This window comes from Pleurodeles waltl, chromosome 1_2 (genome assembly GCF_031143425.1).
Source record: "Pleurodeles waltl isolate 20211129_DDA chromosome 1_2, aPleWal1.hap1.20221129, whole genome shotgun sequence".
Taxonomy (NCBI): domain Eukaryota; kingdom Metazoa; phylum Chordata; class Amphibia; order Caudata; family Salamandridae; genus Pleurodeles; species Pleurodeles waltl.
In genome coordinates, this window is record NC_090437.1 from 926,219,874 (window position 1) to 926,238,132 (window position 18,259).

Below are 18,259 nucleotides of genomic sequence, written 5' to 3' on the forward strand. Positions count from 1 at the left end.
TCCCGGGGAGCCGCTGTCGGTGACGTCTGCTTCACTCCTGGTGTCGATTTGCGACCGGGTGAATGTGCTGGCTTCCCTTAGAATTTACTCTTGATCCGCTTCCATTTGTGATTTTGTTGGACACGATGTTGCCTTAACTTTTTTTTTCCTTCTGGCGCTGGGGGTGATCCATTCTTCGGTTGCTACCTTTTCTTTGGGCGACCTCCGGTGTGGGGAACATGAGCGTTTTCTCATTGATGATTATACGCAGGCAGGCTGGAAACATGAGTGAGTAGGTGATACTATGTTCCTGCAGCAGTTGTTTGATTTTGATGTATGAAGCTCTTTTACGTTGCACTTCCATTGTGTAATCTGGGTAGGCAGTTACATAGCTATTTTCCAAGCTGATTTGGTTTGCGGTTCTGAAGTGTTGGAGGACTGAGTCTCTTTCTCTATGGTTTAGGAACCTGGCTATCAGAGGACAAGGTGGTGCTCCGGGCCTTGGGGGTCTGCCCGGGATTCTATGAGCTCTTTCTATCACTGGAGCTTTGGTGGCGTCTTGTATTTTCATTATGTCTTTCAGCCAGTTCTCTATGAAATCCTCAGCTTTAGGTAGCTCCAAGTGTTCCAGGATGCCAATAAATCTGATGTTGTTGCGTCTTGAGCGACCTTCCGCATCCTCGGCCCTACGTTGCAGCTGCGCCAGTTCCATTTCCCATTTGTTGGATTTTGGTTTTCATGTCTGCTACCTCTGGTTGTACAGTTTCTAGCGCTAATTCTGTATTGTGCACTCTGTTAGTTTGCGGTGGTCAGCGCGAAGCAGCGAGACTTCTAAGGCCGCGTCATCAATTTTCCCCTCCAGCGAGGTTTTGTTGTCCATTATTGCTTGCATGATTTTGTCGAACTGTGGGGAGTGTGTACGCAGTGTTTCGCTCAGTTAAAGCAGTGTTGCGGATTGCGTATCCGGGGGACCAGTAGGAGGGGGGGGATCCCCGTCTGTGGGGGTCCACAATTTGGGGTGTTTCGGTTTAACCATGGTGACTCCTGCTTCACGGGGCGAGACCGGGGTGTGTGAAGTCACCAGAGGGCTCGGACAAATCGGATCAGAGGGCCTGCGTGCAATAGATGGATAGTTCGGGGGGGCCGGTGGGTGCTACTGTGGTGGAGCTATCCCAAGGGCTGTCCGAGGCCTAGCTTTTGAGCATCGCTTCTCGATGCTTTGTGTCTTTATTTTGCTTGAGCCCTTATTTTTCGCCTCCAGCTGTTAATTACTGGTGTCACCACCAGCCCCGCCCCAGTAGCAATCGTTTCTGCATGTTGTGGTTTATTGAGGTGTTTCTTTTTCCGCTTATGTCCTTGTTCAGTCTCTATTATGTTTTTATTGCTTGTATTTTTCTTTTTTTTTTTCCCCCCTTCTACATTGGTTTTCTTTTCTTTTTTCCCCCCAGAGTCTTCTTTTCACTTTATTTCGCCACCTGGTCGCAGCTGCGGCACCAGGACGTCGCGATCAGCCGATTTGCCCCCAAGGGCCGAGGACAGGCACGATCAGTCCTTTGTCGTGATGGTGTGGGGACCACCCCCAGCAGGCCGGCACCCCCTGTCCAAGCCCCGGCGCTGTCGGCGCACACTCGGGGGGCCTCACGCGTCCAGGACAAAAGCCCGCACAGGCCCCTTGTGAGGGGAGCGCCCCAGCGGGCAACCCAGGGCTCGATTCCCCCCCCCCCCCCACCGAAGGACGAGCGCGATCAGTACACTGCTCGATGGAGGGGGGGGGGCGCGGCCGGTACCAGCAAGCCAGCATGCCCGGTCAAAGCCCCAGCGCACCCGCTCCCGCCGGGTCCCGGGGTTCGCCTGCCGTTCCCACACAAGAAGAGCAGCTTAGGCAGGACAACCCGGGCGTCGCCCACCGATCGGAGGTCAGGCCCCGCTCACCTCGCGCGCCTCTATCTGGAGGCAATCCAGCCAGGGCGCGGCCGGGGACACGGCGGCCACGGGTCCCGCACAGCCAGGACAGCCCCGAGCACCGCCGTGTGGCCGATCAGGCGTCGCAGCCCCAGCTTCCAGGGAAAGGCTCGGGGAGGTCCGATGGGGTCACTCCAGTGTTGCGTCGCCGCTATTTCTTTCTCGGTTCCTGCAGCCAGCTCTCCCGCTCCGCGGCACAGGCCGCGTTCCCTTTCGTTCTCCCCAGCGGCTCACTCAGTTCGCTAATCCTAGAGGCTGTCTCCAGGCTAGAGGAGAAGCCTCCTTGCTGAATTGCACAGCAGGGACCAGGATTATTGTACTAAAGGTGGGCCGTGAGCAGAGCTCTTTGTTCAAGCGTCCGCTCCGGCCACCATCTTGGGCACGCCATGGAGACCTACATTATGAAAATGCCGTAATAGTACAGACTTTTGATGGAAAAAAAATAATATATATATATATATATATATATATATATATATATATTTATATTTATATATATACAGACACACACACACACACACACACACACACACATTAATAACTCAAATATATGATGCTTTTTCCTGCAAAAGCTTGAGTGAGAGCAGATGGCAAATCTTGGTATTTCACCACATCGGAGGAAGCCTGGGACTGGATCGAGGGCTGGTGCCTATCTGAACAAAGGGCCCACAGGGGGGCGATGAAGAGATGTCCTTGTGATCAGCGAGCAAGGGACCTCACCTTCACAAACACCGCAGAAGGAGATGGTAACTGATCTCCAACACTGAAAGTCTTGTGAACAGAAATGCACTGATCATTCCATTCACCTTTGTTATGCTGCTCACTATATTTGAGGTTGGGGGGGGGGCGGGAGTGGAATGAGATGCTTGACACTGGGCACATACAGAAAGGTAAGATTATACAATAGCAACCAAGATAAACTCTCAGAAAAAGGAGTGCAATTGGAACTTACTATTGACACTGAACATAAGATGCTTAACAAAATGTTTGTCCAAAGGGAACAGCTGGACACCAACAGTAATTTGGTCAATCGGGGTGGAGCTGGATAACCCTTACCACATTAAATGTTAACGTTCAGACGACAGGCACGCTTCAAGTTGGTGGGGTGGGCAGTTTCAAGACTACTATGCAGGGCAGCTGGGGGAGGGGGGCAGGGCCTCTTGGGAGGTACAGTTATACAGCAGTTTAATGACTTTTGATGTTATTTTATGTTTCTGCTCAGAGACCTAGGTTGGGTGGGATGAGGTGGATTTTGTTTCACTACTCCTTACACTCACAAGACCCACTGTACATGCACACACAAAATGGGGGCCGTTAAACACTCGCCACAGAAGGTCATGACGTGGAACATCAATGGCCTCAACACTAAAATTAATAAGCAATCTCTTTTCCTGCAATATCTATGAAGACACGCCCCAGACTTTGTTCTTTTACAGGGAAACTATCTGAGGGGCAATCACCATAGGGCAGTAGATCGACAGGGCTGCTCATTATTAGCACATGCTAGCTTCACCTCAAACTCTAGGGAGGTGGGGATCTTGCTTAAGACGTCTACACCCTTCATACTAGGCCACCCATGGGCTGACACATTGAAACGATTTGTGGTGCAGACCGGCACCTGGAATGAACAAACACAAAATCTTTGCTCAGTCTACGTGCTACTCAAGGTACACTCTGATACCTTCCCAGCTCTTGGGACGTTACTACTAAAACTGCCACCGGGCACCTTGATACTTGGGAGGTACATGAACAACACCATCGATCCAGAGCAGGACAGAATGACTAGTGCCGGTGGGTCCCAGGCACCAATTCACTACGAGCCTTTTCAGTCGCAATGGGGCTGGTAGACCTGTGGCGGGGTCACAACCTGTCAGTCAGAGACAATACACATACTTATCAACGTCTCATGGTAGCTTCTCTCGTCTAGATTACATGTTCACTCACCACACAGATGCCGGACTATTTCAAGGGGAAATGCACTTGGTGCGCAGTACATCTGATCATACCCCGGTCGAAGTTACTCTGGCAGGTTTCACTAGAGACACACTACCCCCTCATTCACACCTAAAAGATAGAAATTTTCACGAAGATAAGAGATGGCACAGAATGCTATTGCAAAGAAAACGTAGGGACAGTAGCCTTACCTAATACCCTTTAGGAAGCCTTTAAGGGAGTAATAAGAGGTCACACACAAGCTCCGATTGGAGGGTTGAACAAGGAACAGCATCTTAAATATGAGAGATTAGAGAACAAAATTGCAGAGTTAGAGACAAGCGTGATAGAGGTTGACACATTGGACCGACTCCAGTGCTACAGACTCTGGACTTAAACAACAAGCGTTGAAAGACTTAGTGGACAATAAAGCTCGGGCCCATGCACGGACCATACTGAGGCGCCTATCTGAATATTTAAAGTGCAGGATTAAAGCCAAACAACTAATAGCTTGGCCGGAGAAAAGATACAGAGGCAAGAACTGGGTGGTTGAGATACAGGACGACGAAGGAGCACAGCACACCACAGGAGAAGCCATAGCTGAAAACTACCACAATAAACAAATATACTCCTCTATGACAGACCATACAAGCAACAAGTGCATAGAGCTACTCTGGGAGCTTTCTCTCGAAGTACTATCTAATGAAGATAGGGAGGTACTAGACCAAGAGCTGACAGTTGAGTAAGTTGAAAAGGCCATTGGAGAGCTGCAATCTGGTAAAGCAGCAGGCCCCAACGGCCTACCAGTGGAACTGTATAAAAGCATAGCTGACATAGCCACGCCACTTGACTAAAGAATGGCTACCATTGTTGTAATACACAAAAAGGGCAAGCCAGAAACAGCATGGGGTTACTATAGGCCAATATCACTTTGGAACCTAGAGGCTACGGTGAAAAGTCTTGGGTAATAGGCTACAGCCAGTGATGGCCAGCGTGGTTCACCCATATCAATCTGGATTTATGCAGCAAAGTAGCACTAAAACACATTTTAGACACCTTCATGGGCTATAACACATGACTGAGCACCAAATGCAGAGGAGGCAGTGCTGCTTTCGCTAGATTGTCTTAGTATTAGAACCTCTAGCCACGTGGGTGGCTCAAGACCCTCTTCTCTGGGGTGTACCAGAGGGAGAGAGAAGGGTGGCGGCGATCTCCCTCTATGCATCCTCTTATATGTTACAAAACTCCATCACTCAGTTGGCAGACTACTGTACATTTTACAAATATTTGGGAGCAACTCGGGGTTCCAAATTGACTAGGACAAGTCCCAGGTCTTCCCCTTAAATGGCGGCAAACCAAATCAGCAGTCTAGATGTGTGGCCCCATTAGTCACTGATGGATTCCCCTATTTGGGAATATACGCAACGAGAAATTCTGAAGAGTATCTCAAGAAGCATATCCTCCTGCAAATTGGAATGCCTCCACAAAGACTTAATACACTGGCGGAGGCTCCCGATTTCCCCGATGGGTCGGGCCGTCCTCTTTAAAATGATGGCCCTTTTCCACCTATTATATGTCCTCCATAAAAACCCATTAGGAGTGCCACCTAAATTCTTTACTAAGATCAAGGGTGTACTGCACAGACTCATGCAGGATGGATTAGCCCACGTATATCCCTCAACAAATTACGGAGAAGAGTGTTTGATGGGAGGCTAGTGGTCCCAGACATACGAACATACTATTGGACAGTCCAGCTAGTTTCTGTAAATGATTGGGTGTTTGCAGACATTGAGGAGCCGGCTTATAGAGCAGACAGAGTGGCAATGGGGGACCGCGGATACCCTTCTGTGTTACACTAGAAAGCAGGAAGACAAGCTCCTACTCCATACTCAAACAACAGTAAGGGCGTGGAGAGAGGCCACAAAATTCTTGGGGTGGGGAGGTAAACTAATGAAAGAAACCCCACTTTAGACCAGCGACCAACTAAGCGAAATCTGCAATCTGAAGAGTTTTAATAAATGGGGACTTATTGGTATTGACTCCCTAGAAGATATCTGGCGAGACCGGGCAATATTGTCCTTTGAGGATTTAAAGAGAGAATATTTAATGGGGGTTCAAGTACCTTCAATTAGGTCAAGCACTCAGATGTCACACACGTGAAGAACAACTCCCAGAGTCTCCCCGATTGGAGGAACAGCTGCTACTGGACCCCATGCCCGAAAAAGCAACTTCCCTAACCTACAAAAAATTACTGAATAATTCTCCTGATCCTTGGCCCTCTCTCCAGGAGCTGTGGGAGTGAGATATGGGTCTTATAGAGGAAGATGACTGGCAGGAGGACCTTCAGAGTCCCAGAGAGGTGGCAATATGGGCCCGATTCCACCTGATAAAACTTACTACACAGATCATATCACTTTAGATCCCTCTTACATCACACGGCCCACTGTAGATCTAAACCTATGCAACAGGGGATGTGGTATGGTGGGGTCATTTTTCCATATCCTGTGGGGCTGCCCAATAGTTCAAATGTTTTGGAAACAGGTGGTACAAATATTGGCCCAAGTAACAGGCCTCAACATACCACTAAAAGCCAAGTGGCAAGTGTTAGAGCTTGACATCAAAAGATATGGTTGATGATAGCAGCGTCAGTGGCCAAAAGAGACATCGTTCGGGCATGGGGAGTAACTAGACCCCTGAAAATTCAAGACTGGGAAAACAACATGGATTGGTGTCAGAATGCAGAACAAGTGATTTATCCAAGTATGGGCTGCCCAAAAATAAAATGCGACAATAGATATATCCAGTGGAATGTGTACCGAGACTCATGCATGATCAACAAGGGTGGGCAGAGGGACTAGGTGAGCATAGGCACATGGTTATTGTGGCATTCACGGAGAGTGGACAATACTATGGTAATATGTACTTTGGTTTATAGCAGTTTTGCATGTGTAACATGCCGACATTCTGTAACTATTCTCCTTTTGACCAAGGATTACAATTCATACTTTAAATTGTGTCAAATTTCTGTACTGAGCAACTGTTTATTAAAACAAAAAGAAATCTTATAAAAAGGAGAATGCAGGTAACATTTAGAAGTTAGTGCCCACTAGCAAAAAGGGATACGAGGTAGTAGTTGATACTTCAACTGGAGGGAGGAAATTTAGCGATAGAGTTGCAGACGCTGTCATACTGACAAGATTAGAAAAGAGTGCAAGGCGATGTTGCAGGAAACTAACTATGAGGGCCTAGAAAGCCAGTGGAGAACGGACAAGGGAGTCAGAGACAAGAGGACCAAGCATACCAAAGTTCAAAGGGTGGGGGAAAGGTGGGCCACTCAGAATAAGACAAGTGCACCGGACGCAACAACATTTTTTTTTTTTTCAACAATCTTTGCTGAGTTTTAAGAACAATAGCATAATGACAATGGAGCTCACCCTTCAATTGGCACACAGTATTCCAGCTTCCATCATAATAGTAAGATAGTACAGCCGTACACATACTAGTGCTCGAACATAATTGCTAGCTTGTATATCAAAGATAAGCCTTTACCCCAGTAGACGTGCGTTTTATATCTGCTCCATGTTTCTGATCCCTCCTCAAACAACTGAATATTCCCCACCCCTCCTTCCTGCGTCTGCTTTGTTTCAATGTACTGGTCATTACAGCAACTGCTCATGTGTGCACCGTTGGAAATCCGGGCACCCCCCGGAACAGCAACAGGATGCGAATCAAGGATGTTATGTCCTCGGATTCCCATGCTGCAGTCCTTTTTGGTCCGCCAGGGACCGTGGGTGCACAGGTTTGGGCATGGGCCCCAGGAAGGGCACAGGCCTAGTAACAGAGGTGGTGCGTGCCAACCCCCTACCTGTCCCAACTCTTCAGGCACCCCCCACTGCCACCCCTACCTTCCCCCACACCTGTTAGCGATCAGGTGATCACATGATTTGAGTGCAGTCCATACATTCTCTGATGGCCCGGTTATGAACCTTGATGGTAATACGTTTCTCTTTGTCATGACTTGCCCTCGTGTTCTCGGATGTTCCTTGTATGGACATTTAAGAAAGTATAACTAAGAGGCATGGGCATTGTTGTAAGGTGACTACGGTAACCCTATGCATTTATAGTGACATGTTTCAATAAGGTATATTGTATGATCTTGCTGATGCTTCAAATATTTCCTGATGTTCCTTTTATGGGCAGTTATGACAAGTTTATAATATGTGCATTATGTTTTCTAATATTTCTGCAATGGACATTTATGATGCTTTCATAACAGGTGCATTTCTATAGTAATGTTTTTCCTGACTACGGCTTAAGTTGCAGAATATTGAGTACCCTGTGTGTTATATGTGACTACTGCTGATTTCTGCAAGGTAACAGTACTGTATAATGTTCTGACAACTGCTTGGGTAGCAGGGTATTACTGACATGTTGTGTTTGGTCTAATGAGGTTATCCGCAATACAGTTTATTTTTATACAACTTGGTGCTGTGTTTTCTTTGTGGTGGGGATAGTGCGTCATGTATGTTGTGCAAACGTTTTACACATTGACTCTGGGATAGGCCTGACTGCTCGTGTCAAGCTACCAAGGGGGGTGAGCAGGAGTTATCTTCGGCGTGTAACTCCCTTGTCTGGACTAGAGTGGGTGGGTTCTGCCTGGCTTAGGTGCATACCCTAGCCAACCAGAAACCCCATACCTAACAGAGCATTTCAAAATTTAAAAGGGTCTGCTCCTGGAGCAAGGAAGGATAGATTCTGCTGCTCATGCAGAGGAAGGGGCATTAGATCCACAACTGGTGCTGTATCAGGACATATAGGCAAAGCTGGGGGTGGTCTTGGACTTGGAGGAGATGCCAGAAAAGTCACTGGAGACAGCACCAGAGTCCCTTCATCTCGACCTTCCGGTGATGCCCAGTGTGGAGATACTCAATTCAGTGACATCTCTTGAAGAACGAAGCTGGGAACTATGACGCCACTTCTTCTTGGGCTTTGTTCTCAGACGTCAATGAATTAGGAGACTGAGACTTTGAAAGAGGATTACACTTACAGCGCCTTCTCTTCTTCTATCTGGCACTGGCCATGAAGAATTTTACCTCCTTTTCAGTGTTGTGGGGTTCATATTTAGGGATGATTAACAAGCCTTGACGTTGTGGTCTGAATTCAGGAACCAAAGACAAATATCATGAGAGTCAGTGATAGACATCTGACCCTCATACTCTTTACAGGGCTTGAACCCCAACCTAGGTGGACAGGTTTTCCTAAAACAATGTTGCACTTGCAGAAAAAAATCTTCTACCATTCCCTTGAGGAGAGCAACAGAAAACCGTTAAGCGTCAAAGGTTCGGAAAAAAGGGAACTGACGTCAGTATGCAGTGACATCACGAGAGGTCACATGCGGAGCTCTGAAGATTCTTAAGCCCTTGACGATAAGGTATAGCTTTCAAGAAAGTTTCCATGGAATGCTGGCGCCTGGGCGTATTCAAAAGGTGAGGAATCTGCAGGTAGATAACCATCAGAAATGTACACATCTCAAACCATGCAAAAGCAATAAAAGTAACAGATTTCAACAAGAAAGCTAAACTTAACACTTTAGTGATAGCGTCTTACCGTGGTATCGGACGTTTCCGACTGCACATCTATGTTTAGAGATGTGCTCTCGGCTACAGAACCAGATCCTACGGCCGAATCTATGGTCCCAACATCCTCCTCATTTTCTCTAGCCTGAAATATTTCAGCAATAAAATAGAAAAGTCATAAATTATATAAAATAAACAAACAAGCCCTTCTTTATCAAAAGTTGTCAGAGTGAATGTTATTTCCCAGCTTGACTATGAGTAACAATTCTTTTTTTTCCTTTTTCTTTTACATGAAAAAAAAGTTCATACTCACAAGCATCTTTTGCAGGAATTTTAGGTATGATTTTTCTTGATCTTTCAGATGGTCAATAAGGTTTGTTAGGCGTTCAATATTCACAGATCTTTCATTTTTCTGTATTAGATCAGCCCTCATGGTGCTGGCTTTGGTAATGTAGTCACGGATTTGAACAAGTTTGCTCACAACCTACAATAAGAATAAGGGGTTAATGGTGTATAGTAAACTAGATCATATTTGAAAATTTAATCATTCAACAGAAGCAAATCATCTACTATTTACTCATAAAGGGGTTATAATGGGTTTGAAGCGTAACCATGTACTTTTCTCCAAAAAATAATTATCTAGAGTGTTAGATACATAATCTTTGCACTTAACATGTTCTGGTCTTGACAACAATGTAGCAATCTATACCAAAAAAACAACTGCTAAAATAAGCACTGGTAAAGCTGTAAGGGCCAGATGTACATGGAGATAGGTTTGTGATTACCAAATAGTGAATTGCAAAAATGAGCTATTTGTTTATCATGTGCTGTACACTTTTTTGCGATTCCCAGTGGGTCCAAATAAACCTATCTCATTGATATTCATCTGGGAGGGCTCGCTTTGCAATCCACTAGAAACTGCAAAAGAATCACAGGGATTGTCGCCTGCTTGGTTTAGCAGACCACCATGTCTGACTGCTTTTAAGTAAAGAGATTAATTTTTTTAAATGCAGCTCATTTTCCGTAAAGGAAAATGGAATGTGTTACAAAAGGGAAAGTGACAAGTTCTCATTTAATTTTTTAAGAGTGGGCAGTGGTCCCTGGGACCACTGGCTGCTAGTAAAAACATTTACACAAATATCCTAAAATGGGTAGGGGTCCCTTAGAGACCCTTCATTATTTGCAAATGGGTTACCAGCTACTTGAAGTAGGTGGCAAAATGTTAATGTTCTGTGACCGCATTTCGGTCACAAAACATTCACACATACCACTAGGAAGAGACGCCCTAAAGAAATCCCTTCTTAATAAAGTCTCACAAACTCATTTTGCAATTCAGTAATAGGTTACCTAATCGCAAACAAGGCTTTGCACACTAAAAATGCTTTTTGCAGTTGCAAACGGCCCTAAGTCACTCCTCTACAAACTATTAGTTCTGCCAATGCTTTTCTTCTGCCAGACGCATGCAAAGTCATGTGTAATGATGCATGTGCATACATGCCCGGCAATCATGCAATACGTCTAATTAAAGAAAACGTACACCAAGATAGTTATGTGGCACATGGAGGCCATTTTGTTGTTTTTAAATGTATCGGAATAGGGTGGACAGTCTTGTTACAATGGTAAAATAAAAGTAAACTGTGCGCCAACGCAAAACACAAAAGAAGTAAATCTGAAACCCAGTGGCACTTTGAAGCGGTCAAGCAGTTAAATAACAATAATAATAAAGGGAGGTAGATGGGTGTGCAAACAAACTAGTTACTTACCTTCAGTAACGCATTATCTGGTAGTGTCTCTTTGCTCTCACATACCCCACAAAGAGTTGGTCATCAACCGGGACTCTTTTGTGCGGTCAAGGTGGAACCACAATGCTCTTTTTGGGTCCAGCCAGTGGAGTTGCTCCTCTTCTTTAGAGAGATGCAGTGGAGCAAAGAAGGTGGGCAGGGCGATGTACTGACAGGTGAAATGGGTCTTCACATTGGGGAGGAAAGAGTCAAGAGTTCGAATTACCACCTTGTCTGGGAACATACGGAGATACAGTGGCTTAGATGAGAGCCTGCATCTTACTCACCCTCCTGGAAGTTGTTATTGCCACTAAGAAGGATGTCTTGATGATGAGCAGCCGGAAGGGAAAGTTGTGTAAGGCCTCAAAAGAAGCACACATGAGAAACGTGAGGACCAGATTTAAGTCCCATTGAGGAATAACAAAGTGCATAGGAGGATACATATGAACAAGCCCTTTGAGAAATCTATCTACAATAGGTGATTTGAATAATGAAGGTTTATCGGGCAGCCGAAGGAACGCCGGTTAGGAGGAAAGATACCCTTTGAGAGTGCCCAATGCAGAGCCCTGCTGGGCAAGGGATATGACAAAGGGAAGAATGTCAGAAAGAGTAGCAGAAAGAGGATCAATAGATCTTTCTGTATAATAATTTACAAAGCGTTTCCAACGGTAGGTGTATACCGTCTTGGTGGAAGTACGCCTGGCTACCAAAATAACTTTACAGACTTCGGAAGGAAGATCGAAGGCTGTCAACTGTCGTTACTCAATCTCCACGTATGAAGGCACAGAGTTGACAGGTTGGGGTGGACCTTCCCCTGCTGCTGGGACAGAAGATCTTCGTGAAAGGGCAGCCTGATCCGAGGATCAATGCTCTAGCCACTATTTGTCAGTTTAACAAGCTGATCCTCCACACCACCTCTAAGTGATAATTCATTACTCCACTCAACATCCAAATATCACTTGCCTCCAGTCTCCAACCCAGCGGGTGAATCCAACTGTCCCCAACAACCACTGAGAAAAATTCGACCCAACTCCCACACTCCAGGACAGGGGGAAACATCCTACACATCCAAACTATGTATCAATCAACAGGAGCCCAGCCCCGCCCCCCACCCAACTTTAATCCAAATTTCAGCAATTAACTGCCTGTGCCTCTCAATAAAGGGAAATTCATTTGATATTTTAAAGGCCTGAAATAGTTCCCAGGGATTATAATCAGTAACTACAGTTCGGTCCAAAAGGTAGATCAAAATCTTTCCTTTGAAGAGCTTATCATATTAGGTCATCAGCTGTCCTGAGGTTACCATTGGCAAAAACACACTGGACAGAACCAACACATTAGAGTCACTTTCCGAATCTTAACTTTCAACATTCTTCCCTAGGGGTGGAGTTGGGGTGCAGGGAGTCCGTTCTCCCGGCGGCGTTCCACTGATTGAAGCCACCTCTTTAACCGCACTCTTCCTTTCACTTTGTGCCTCAGCTGCGGTGGGGGGGGCCTAATCACCCACAGGGTCCTTTGCCACCTGGAGCACAGTCAACACATTCACCTCCCGGGGTTTGCTTCCCCACTAGTGCCCTGGTTGGGCTTGCATTCCACCCAAACCAGGCCTCTTGAGGCGTGAGGAAGAATTGTACTCCTGGTGGCATGACCAATCGAAGTCTGGCTGGAAACTGCATGGTGTATGCCACTCCTGTTTCTCGCAGCTTCTTTTTCACTGCACTAAAGCCACCTGCTGGCGCTGCTCTTCCCTTGAGAAGTCTTGAAAAATCAGCACTTTATGGTCCTCGACCATTATGTTATCCTTCTGGCGGGCCTGCCGGAGGATGACGTCCAGGTCTTTAAAATGAAGCAGCCTTGCCACTATTGTGCGTGGTGGTGCCCCCAGGGGAGGCGATCACGTCAGAAACCGATGAGCACGCTCAAGTGCAAAGAATGGAGAAAGACCCTCCAGCACCACCTCATGGCTGATCCATGTCCCCAGGCTTTGCACCAGATCACCCTTCTCCACCCGCTCCAGCAGGCCCACCACTCTGACTTTATTGCGGCAGGTCCTATTATCTGCAACCTCTGCTCTAGCCTCTAGGGCTTTCAAGAGGGTTTTAATGCCATTCAGCCGATTGCTGAATGGCTGAAAGTTCTCTCTCCGTTGCGGATAATCTTTCGGTCAGGAGCCGGTGATCATCACATAATAGCCCCAGGTATGTACTCCGGGCATCTATTTTCAGCTCCAGGGCCTCTCAGGAAGCGTCTGTAGCCTGCAATACATCTTGGAGCGTGGGATTGGGATGTGCCATCCCCATATCAGTGGGGGGGGATCATCCTGTATCATATTATCAGATCTCTGGGTCCCCCTAGTACAATCGCTCGGTCTCGTGACGCGCCCAATGCAGTGTGCTGTTGTATTCAATGGGGGACCACCACTCTGCCACTGCACTCCAATAGGCTGAGGACGAGCCACGGGTCGCAACGTCTGTCTCCCAACAAGTTCACCGCTGCTGGCCCGGTCCCACTGTCCCATTGACCCTCCTCTCTCACGTGAGGGTGGGGGAGGCAGTGCAGTGTTCCCCTCAGGAGATGGTAAGTCTACGTTAAGCAAAACTGCCGCTTCGCGGTATGACATTCTGCATGAGCCCAACAGGAGTCCAGCCACTCCTACCCCTTGCTGCACATAGTGCGGCCTACCTCTAAGGGAGAGGAGTAGCAAATACAGTTTACCCACAAAAGAGGTGCTTCAGTGGGGGGTGGGAGGAGGGGAAGTCGAGCTCATGCGCCGCCGCGGCCTTCCGCTCCGTACCTTCAGCCTTTGACTGGTCCAGCTACTGTGATCCCTTGGCACACTTTCAGAGATCTCCAACCGTGTAAGCCCGGATCGGGACACACTCTCTGCCACCATGCTGGTCACAGCCATTGGCCCTATATTGTACGGTCAGCAACCGTAGTGTAGGGGGGGCCCCGAAATTTCTCTCTGGATTCAGAGGGTGTGCAACGTTATGGCATATAAATGCTAATAACGATTAATTGTTTATTTTCTTGATACTGAAGTTAGGAAAATCAGAAGTCTGTCCTCATAACATTTGTCACAGAAATATTTCTCAGCCATTGCAAGAAACTAAGGAAAGAGTACATTGTTGCTTAAACACTTGCACATTCACTGCTGCATTTGAGTTTGTACCGCAGCATTCATTCACAGGAAAGATCGACTTACCCTTGACGGGGTGGGGGGGGGGGGGGAAACATTGGGATGGGGAGTAGATGTTATTTTCGCTGTAATGCGTAAAGTATTGCTACGCACACTTATATACTTGCAACCATACCTGGCTACTATCTATTGCCGGCTCCCCTCTTCCATCTTCTTCAGAGACTTGGAAATTTGGTACAGCATCTTTAGTCAGTATTGAGGCAAGAAAATCTTTACACTGTGAAGATCCTGTAGCTTCCTTTTTTGGTTGACCTTTAGTTGCATCTTTACCCTTGTTGGTATTAATCTGCAGCGGAACAAAGTTGAATGGTTTTCTGTTTTCTCCAAGCTGGCGTTTGTTGTTGGCAGCTGTTGCTCTTCCCTGAGAATCACTTCCAATGCTTTGCTAAAAAAAAAGAAAAACAAAAAAAATATGAAAAATCTACCATAAAGTGTTATATATTCATCTTTGAAAGAGATGATCCTAAAATGTACATTTGCATGGAAGGACGAAAAAAAAAAACACACCTTTGTCTAATCAACTTTTTCCCACAACACTCATTCATAAGATATTTACTTTTGTTTGTTGAAGTTCACAAATATTATACAATGACCATTTTGCTTGTAATATATCTTGGTGCACACAAACGTTTATGCTACACTCATTTAAATCATATTTCATGGATACTTTTTGAATGCTCCTCTGTTTTCCAGCTCCTAATTTTGCCAATTATGCCTACTCAATGATGCATATCTATTTGACTAGCTTGCTTTTTTTCTAAGACTCCAAGATGTACATTAAAAGTCTTGTTAAGTCTGTCCGAAAGCAACACGTCTCCTAGAAAAAATACCAACCAGCAGATAGTTGTGTGCACTGAAAACAGTAGAACTTTTCTATTTCTGTCACACTGATGAATATTGTGGTAAAGACAGATGAGAACATCTGTCTCCATGTTTCTGCAATCTGGAAGATTGGAAACAACTACGAGAATGCTGTTTTTGAGGGCCCGATGTCTACTCTTCAGGATTTGATTAAATAATGGCTCCAAGTTGACCACATGTATGTGAGGCTCCCTGTGCCAGAGATCAATATCCACCATCATCCTGATTCTAAAAGAACCTGGCAACATCAGAAACAACTACCGCATCTGCTCTTTCATTGCCTGTACCAACTGATTTGCAGAAGCAGGCAAACTAGCAACAGTTGCTTGTGTTTTGGGGAACCTCATTTTTTAGGACTGCACGTCGTAATCAAGCATGACCACCACCAGAGATGGAGTGAAAGAGAAGGGGAAGGGTTGGGATGCCTGCTGATCAAGTGGTCTGGATGTATAGGGGCATTCCCAAGCCCTCACACCTCCTGGAACTAAGTTAGACAGAGGCTCACCCACCTTGCAATAGACTCTGCATTGACGGCTAAGTAGGCGACATTCGACCTGGTAAGTGTCTGCATGTACTGAGGGGGAGAGGGCATTGAGCCAGAGTCAAAACCCCAGGCTGCAAGTCAACTTCACTAGGGAACTGAAGTTGGAGCTGCCCAAAGGTCGTGGTGTGCTTTGTACCTATGTGTCACCTCTGGCCAAGGCCACCTGCCAAAAAAATGCTGTGGCCGGGAATAACTAGGAGCACTTGGGTATGCTTGCGCCTCCCAACCTCTCCACAGAGCAGGGTCTCCCTAGTGCTTCACAACAAGCATCAATTCCCATTATCCAAATTGCTAAAATAATCCTTACTAAGTTAAAAACACAGTAGGAAGACTCTCTGAGACATGCCCAAGAAGGGAGACCCTTTCCCTACCTCTAAACTAACACTGGATTATACAGCTGGCGTAGCACTGGATGAAGAGGAAGACTACCAGTCTGAAGTGGTGAGTTACAAAATGGGACCGAGCTAGATATACACCTATACAAATAACTTGTTGATAGCATTACATGTTTTTTTTTATTTAAAAAAAATATTTTTATTTAATTTTCAGTTTAGATCTACTTCCGACATTTAGCATTTACAATATCAGGATTTGGTTGATCTGTTATACAATTAACATACAAGCAAACAGTAAAACTTAACGTAGGTTTTGTTATTATACTCAGGAAGTTTTCAACTGAGGTGCCTGGGTAATAAGTCTAGCAATGTGGCTTTAGTGGCCTTGTGTTCCCCAGCTTGGTGATGCTCTTTCCCAATAATGTGATTATTTATGTTGGTGGGGGAAGCCCAGTCTAGTGTCAGTTTGTGGCGCGTGGCTCCCTGGAGCTTAATGTTCCTGGTCTGGTTATTAACCCCTCGCTTGTTAGTCACTCTGGGTTGCAACAGGTTGTGTGCCAGTGGGGCAGGTTGGGTCCGAGCTGGGGAGCTGGGGAGCATGTGTTTGATCCTGGCTGGTGAGAGGTACGTTTGATGTGTGTAGTTGAATTGCGTATAGCGGAATCTGGGGTTTCTCGATACCCCCGTGTATTGTGTAAAACATTCGGCCACTCCACTTGTGGTATTGGGTTTGGGAGAACTGCGTTCCACCTTCCCCGTACATTCTCCAGGTTGGGTTTGGGATATTTATTCAGGGTTTTATATAAATTCGACACAACCTTTGTTTGATTGTCATATTGCAGCATGTGGTGCAGTGCAGGGGAGATCGTTGGTTCTTGGTTACCAGCCGATCATGTCTTCTTAATTGAGTGACATATAGCATAGTATGTATTAAATTGGCCAGGATTTACTGCTGTGAGGGCCCGTACAGATTCAAAAGACATCATTGTTCCTTCCTCAAAGCAGTCTCCTGCTGTCACTATACTCACCTCGGTCCAGGCCGTTAACGAATGCTTTCTATCCCCGTTAGCCCATCCAGGTACTAGTCCCAGTGGGATGAGCAGCGAGTAGGGGAGCACGCTGCGGCCATTTTGAACATATCTCTTCCAGCATGCATGCGCCACTAGCATTAAAAGTTTATCAGATGCCCCTTTCGGAGATTTGGTTGCCAGCCATGTGACCAAGGGTTCACCACGTAGACTCATCAATACCCAAGCAGACTCCGCCTGTGTGGGTCTATGTATCCAATTCAGTATCCACTGTAATTGTGCAGCCGCGTAGTAGAGTTCAAAATTGGGGGCTCCCAGGCCACCCGCGTTTACTGGGCGCTGCAATGTAGTGAGTGCGACGCGTGCTCTGCCCCCTCCCCATATGAGCTGCAGCAGTATTCCGTTCAAGTCCCGGATGAAACTTCTGGGGATCGAGAGTGGCAGTGCCGCAAAGTAATATAGCAGCCGGGGCAGTATCAGGATGTTTGCTATTGCCACTCTGCCCAGCGGTGACAATGGTAGTTTACTCCAGAATCGTAGTGACCCCTTCATGGAAGCCAATGCTCTCCCCAGATTTCCATCTCTAAGATCTTCTGTTCTATGATATATTTGAATCCCCAGGTATCTGAACGAGTCAAAGCACCATTTCAGGTTTCCAGCCGGGCCGTTTCTTTTTTTTTGCGGGGGCCATATGGTTAATGGGAACATGCACGATTTTTCCCAGTTCACCACCTTTGGCCATGTCCTTGTCCACGCAGAGGCTGGGAAGCATGATAAGCATGGTGACTGGGCAGGAACTGGTGCAGCTGGTAGTCCCTTCCGTGGCAATGAAAGGCAGATTTTTTGGGTGGGAAGGTGACTGCAGTGAGGCCAAAAGGACCTGGCCGAGCTGAAGAATCCTTGAACAGCTTGATCGTCTAATCTGCCTAGTCTCCAAAGTAATGGGGGCAATCAAAGGGCATGTGCTTAAGAGAAGCTTGGACATTCCCCGAAAAGCCAGACATCCTCAGCCAGTCGTGGCGCCCAGGGTCACTGCCGTGAAAACCATTCTGCCTAGCAAGT

General features: G+C 46.5%; 1 protein-coding gene across 7 annotated transcripts in view; it reads right to left on the reverse strand.

The window, feature by feature from the left end:
* PCM1 (pericentriolar material 1) overlaps window positions 1-18,259 on the reverse strand; it is a 713,620-nt gene that overhangs the window by 651,901 nt on the left and 43,460 nt on the right. For all 7 annotated transcript variants that reach the window (XM_069200330.1, XM_069200304.1, XM_069200313.1 and 4 more), the window contains exons 4-6: window positions 14,545-14,814; window positions 9,763-9,933; window positions 9,481-9,594 (exon numbers count right to left, since the gene is read on the reverse strand). In XM_069200330.1, the coding sequence (XP_069056431.1) occupies window positions 9,481-9,594; window positions 9,763-9,933; window positions 14,545-14,814 (555 nt within the window). The remainder of the gene's footprint in view (window positions 1-9,480; window positions 9,595-9,762; window positions 9,934-14,544; window positions 14,815-18,259) is intronic.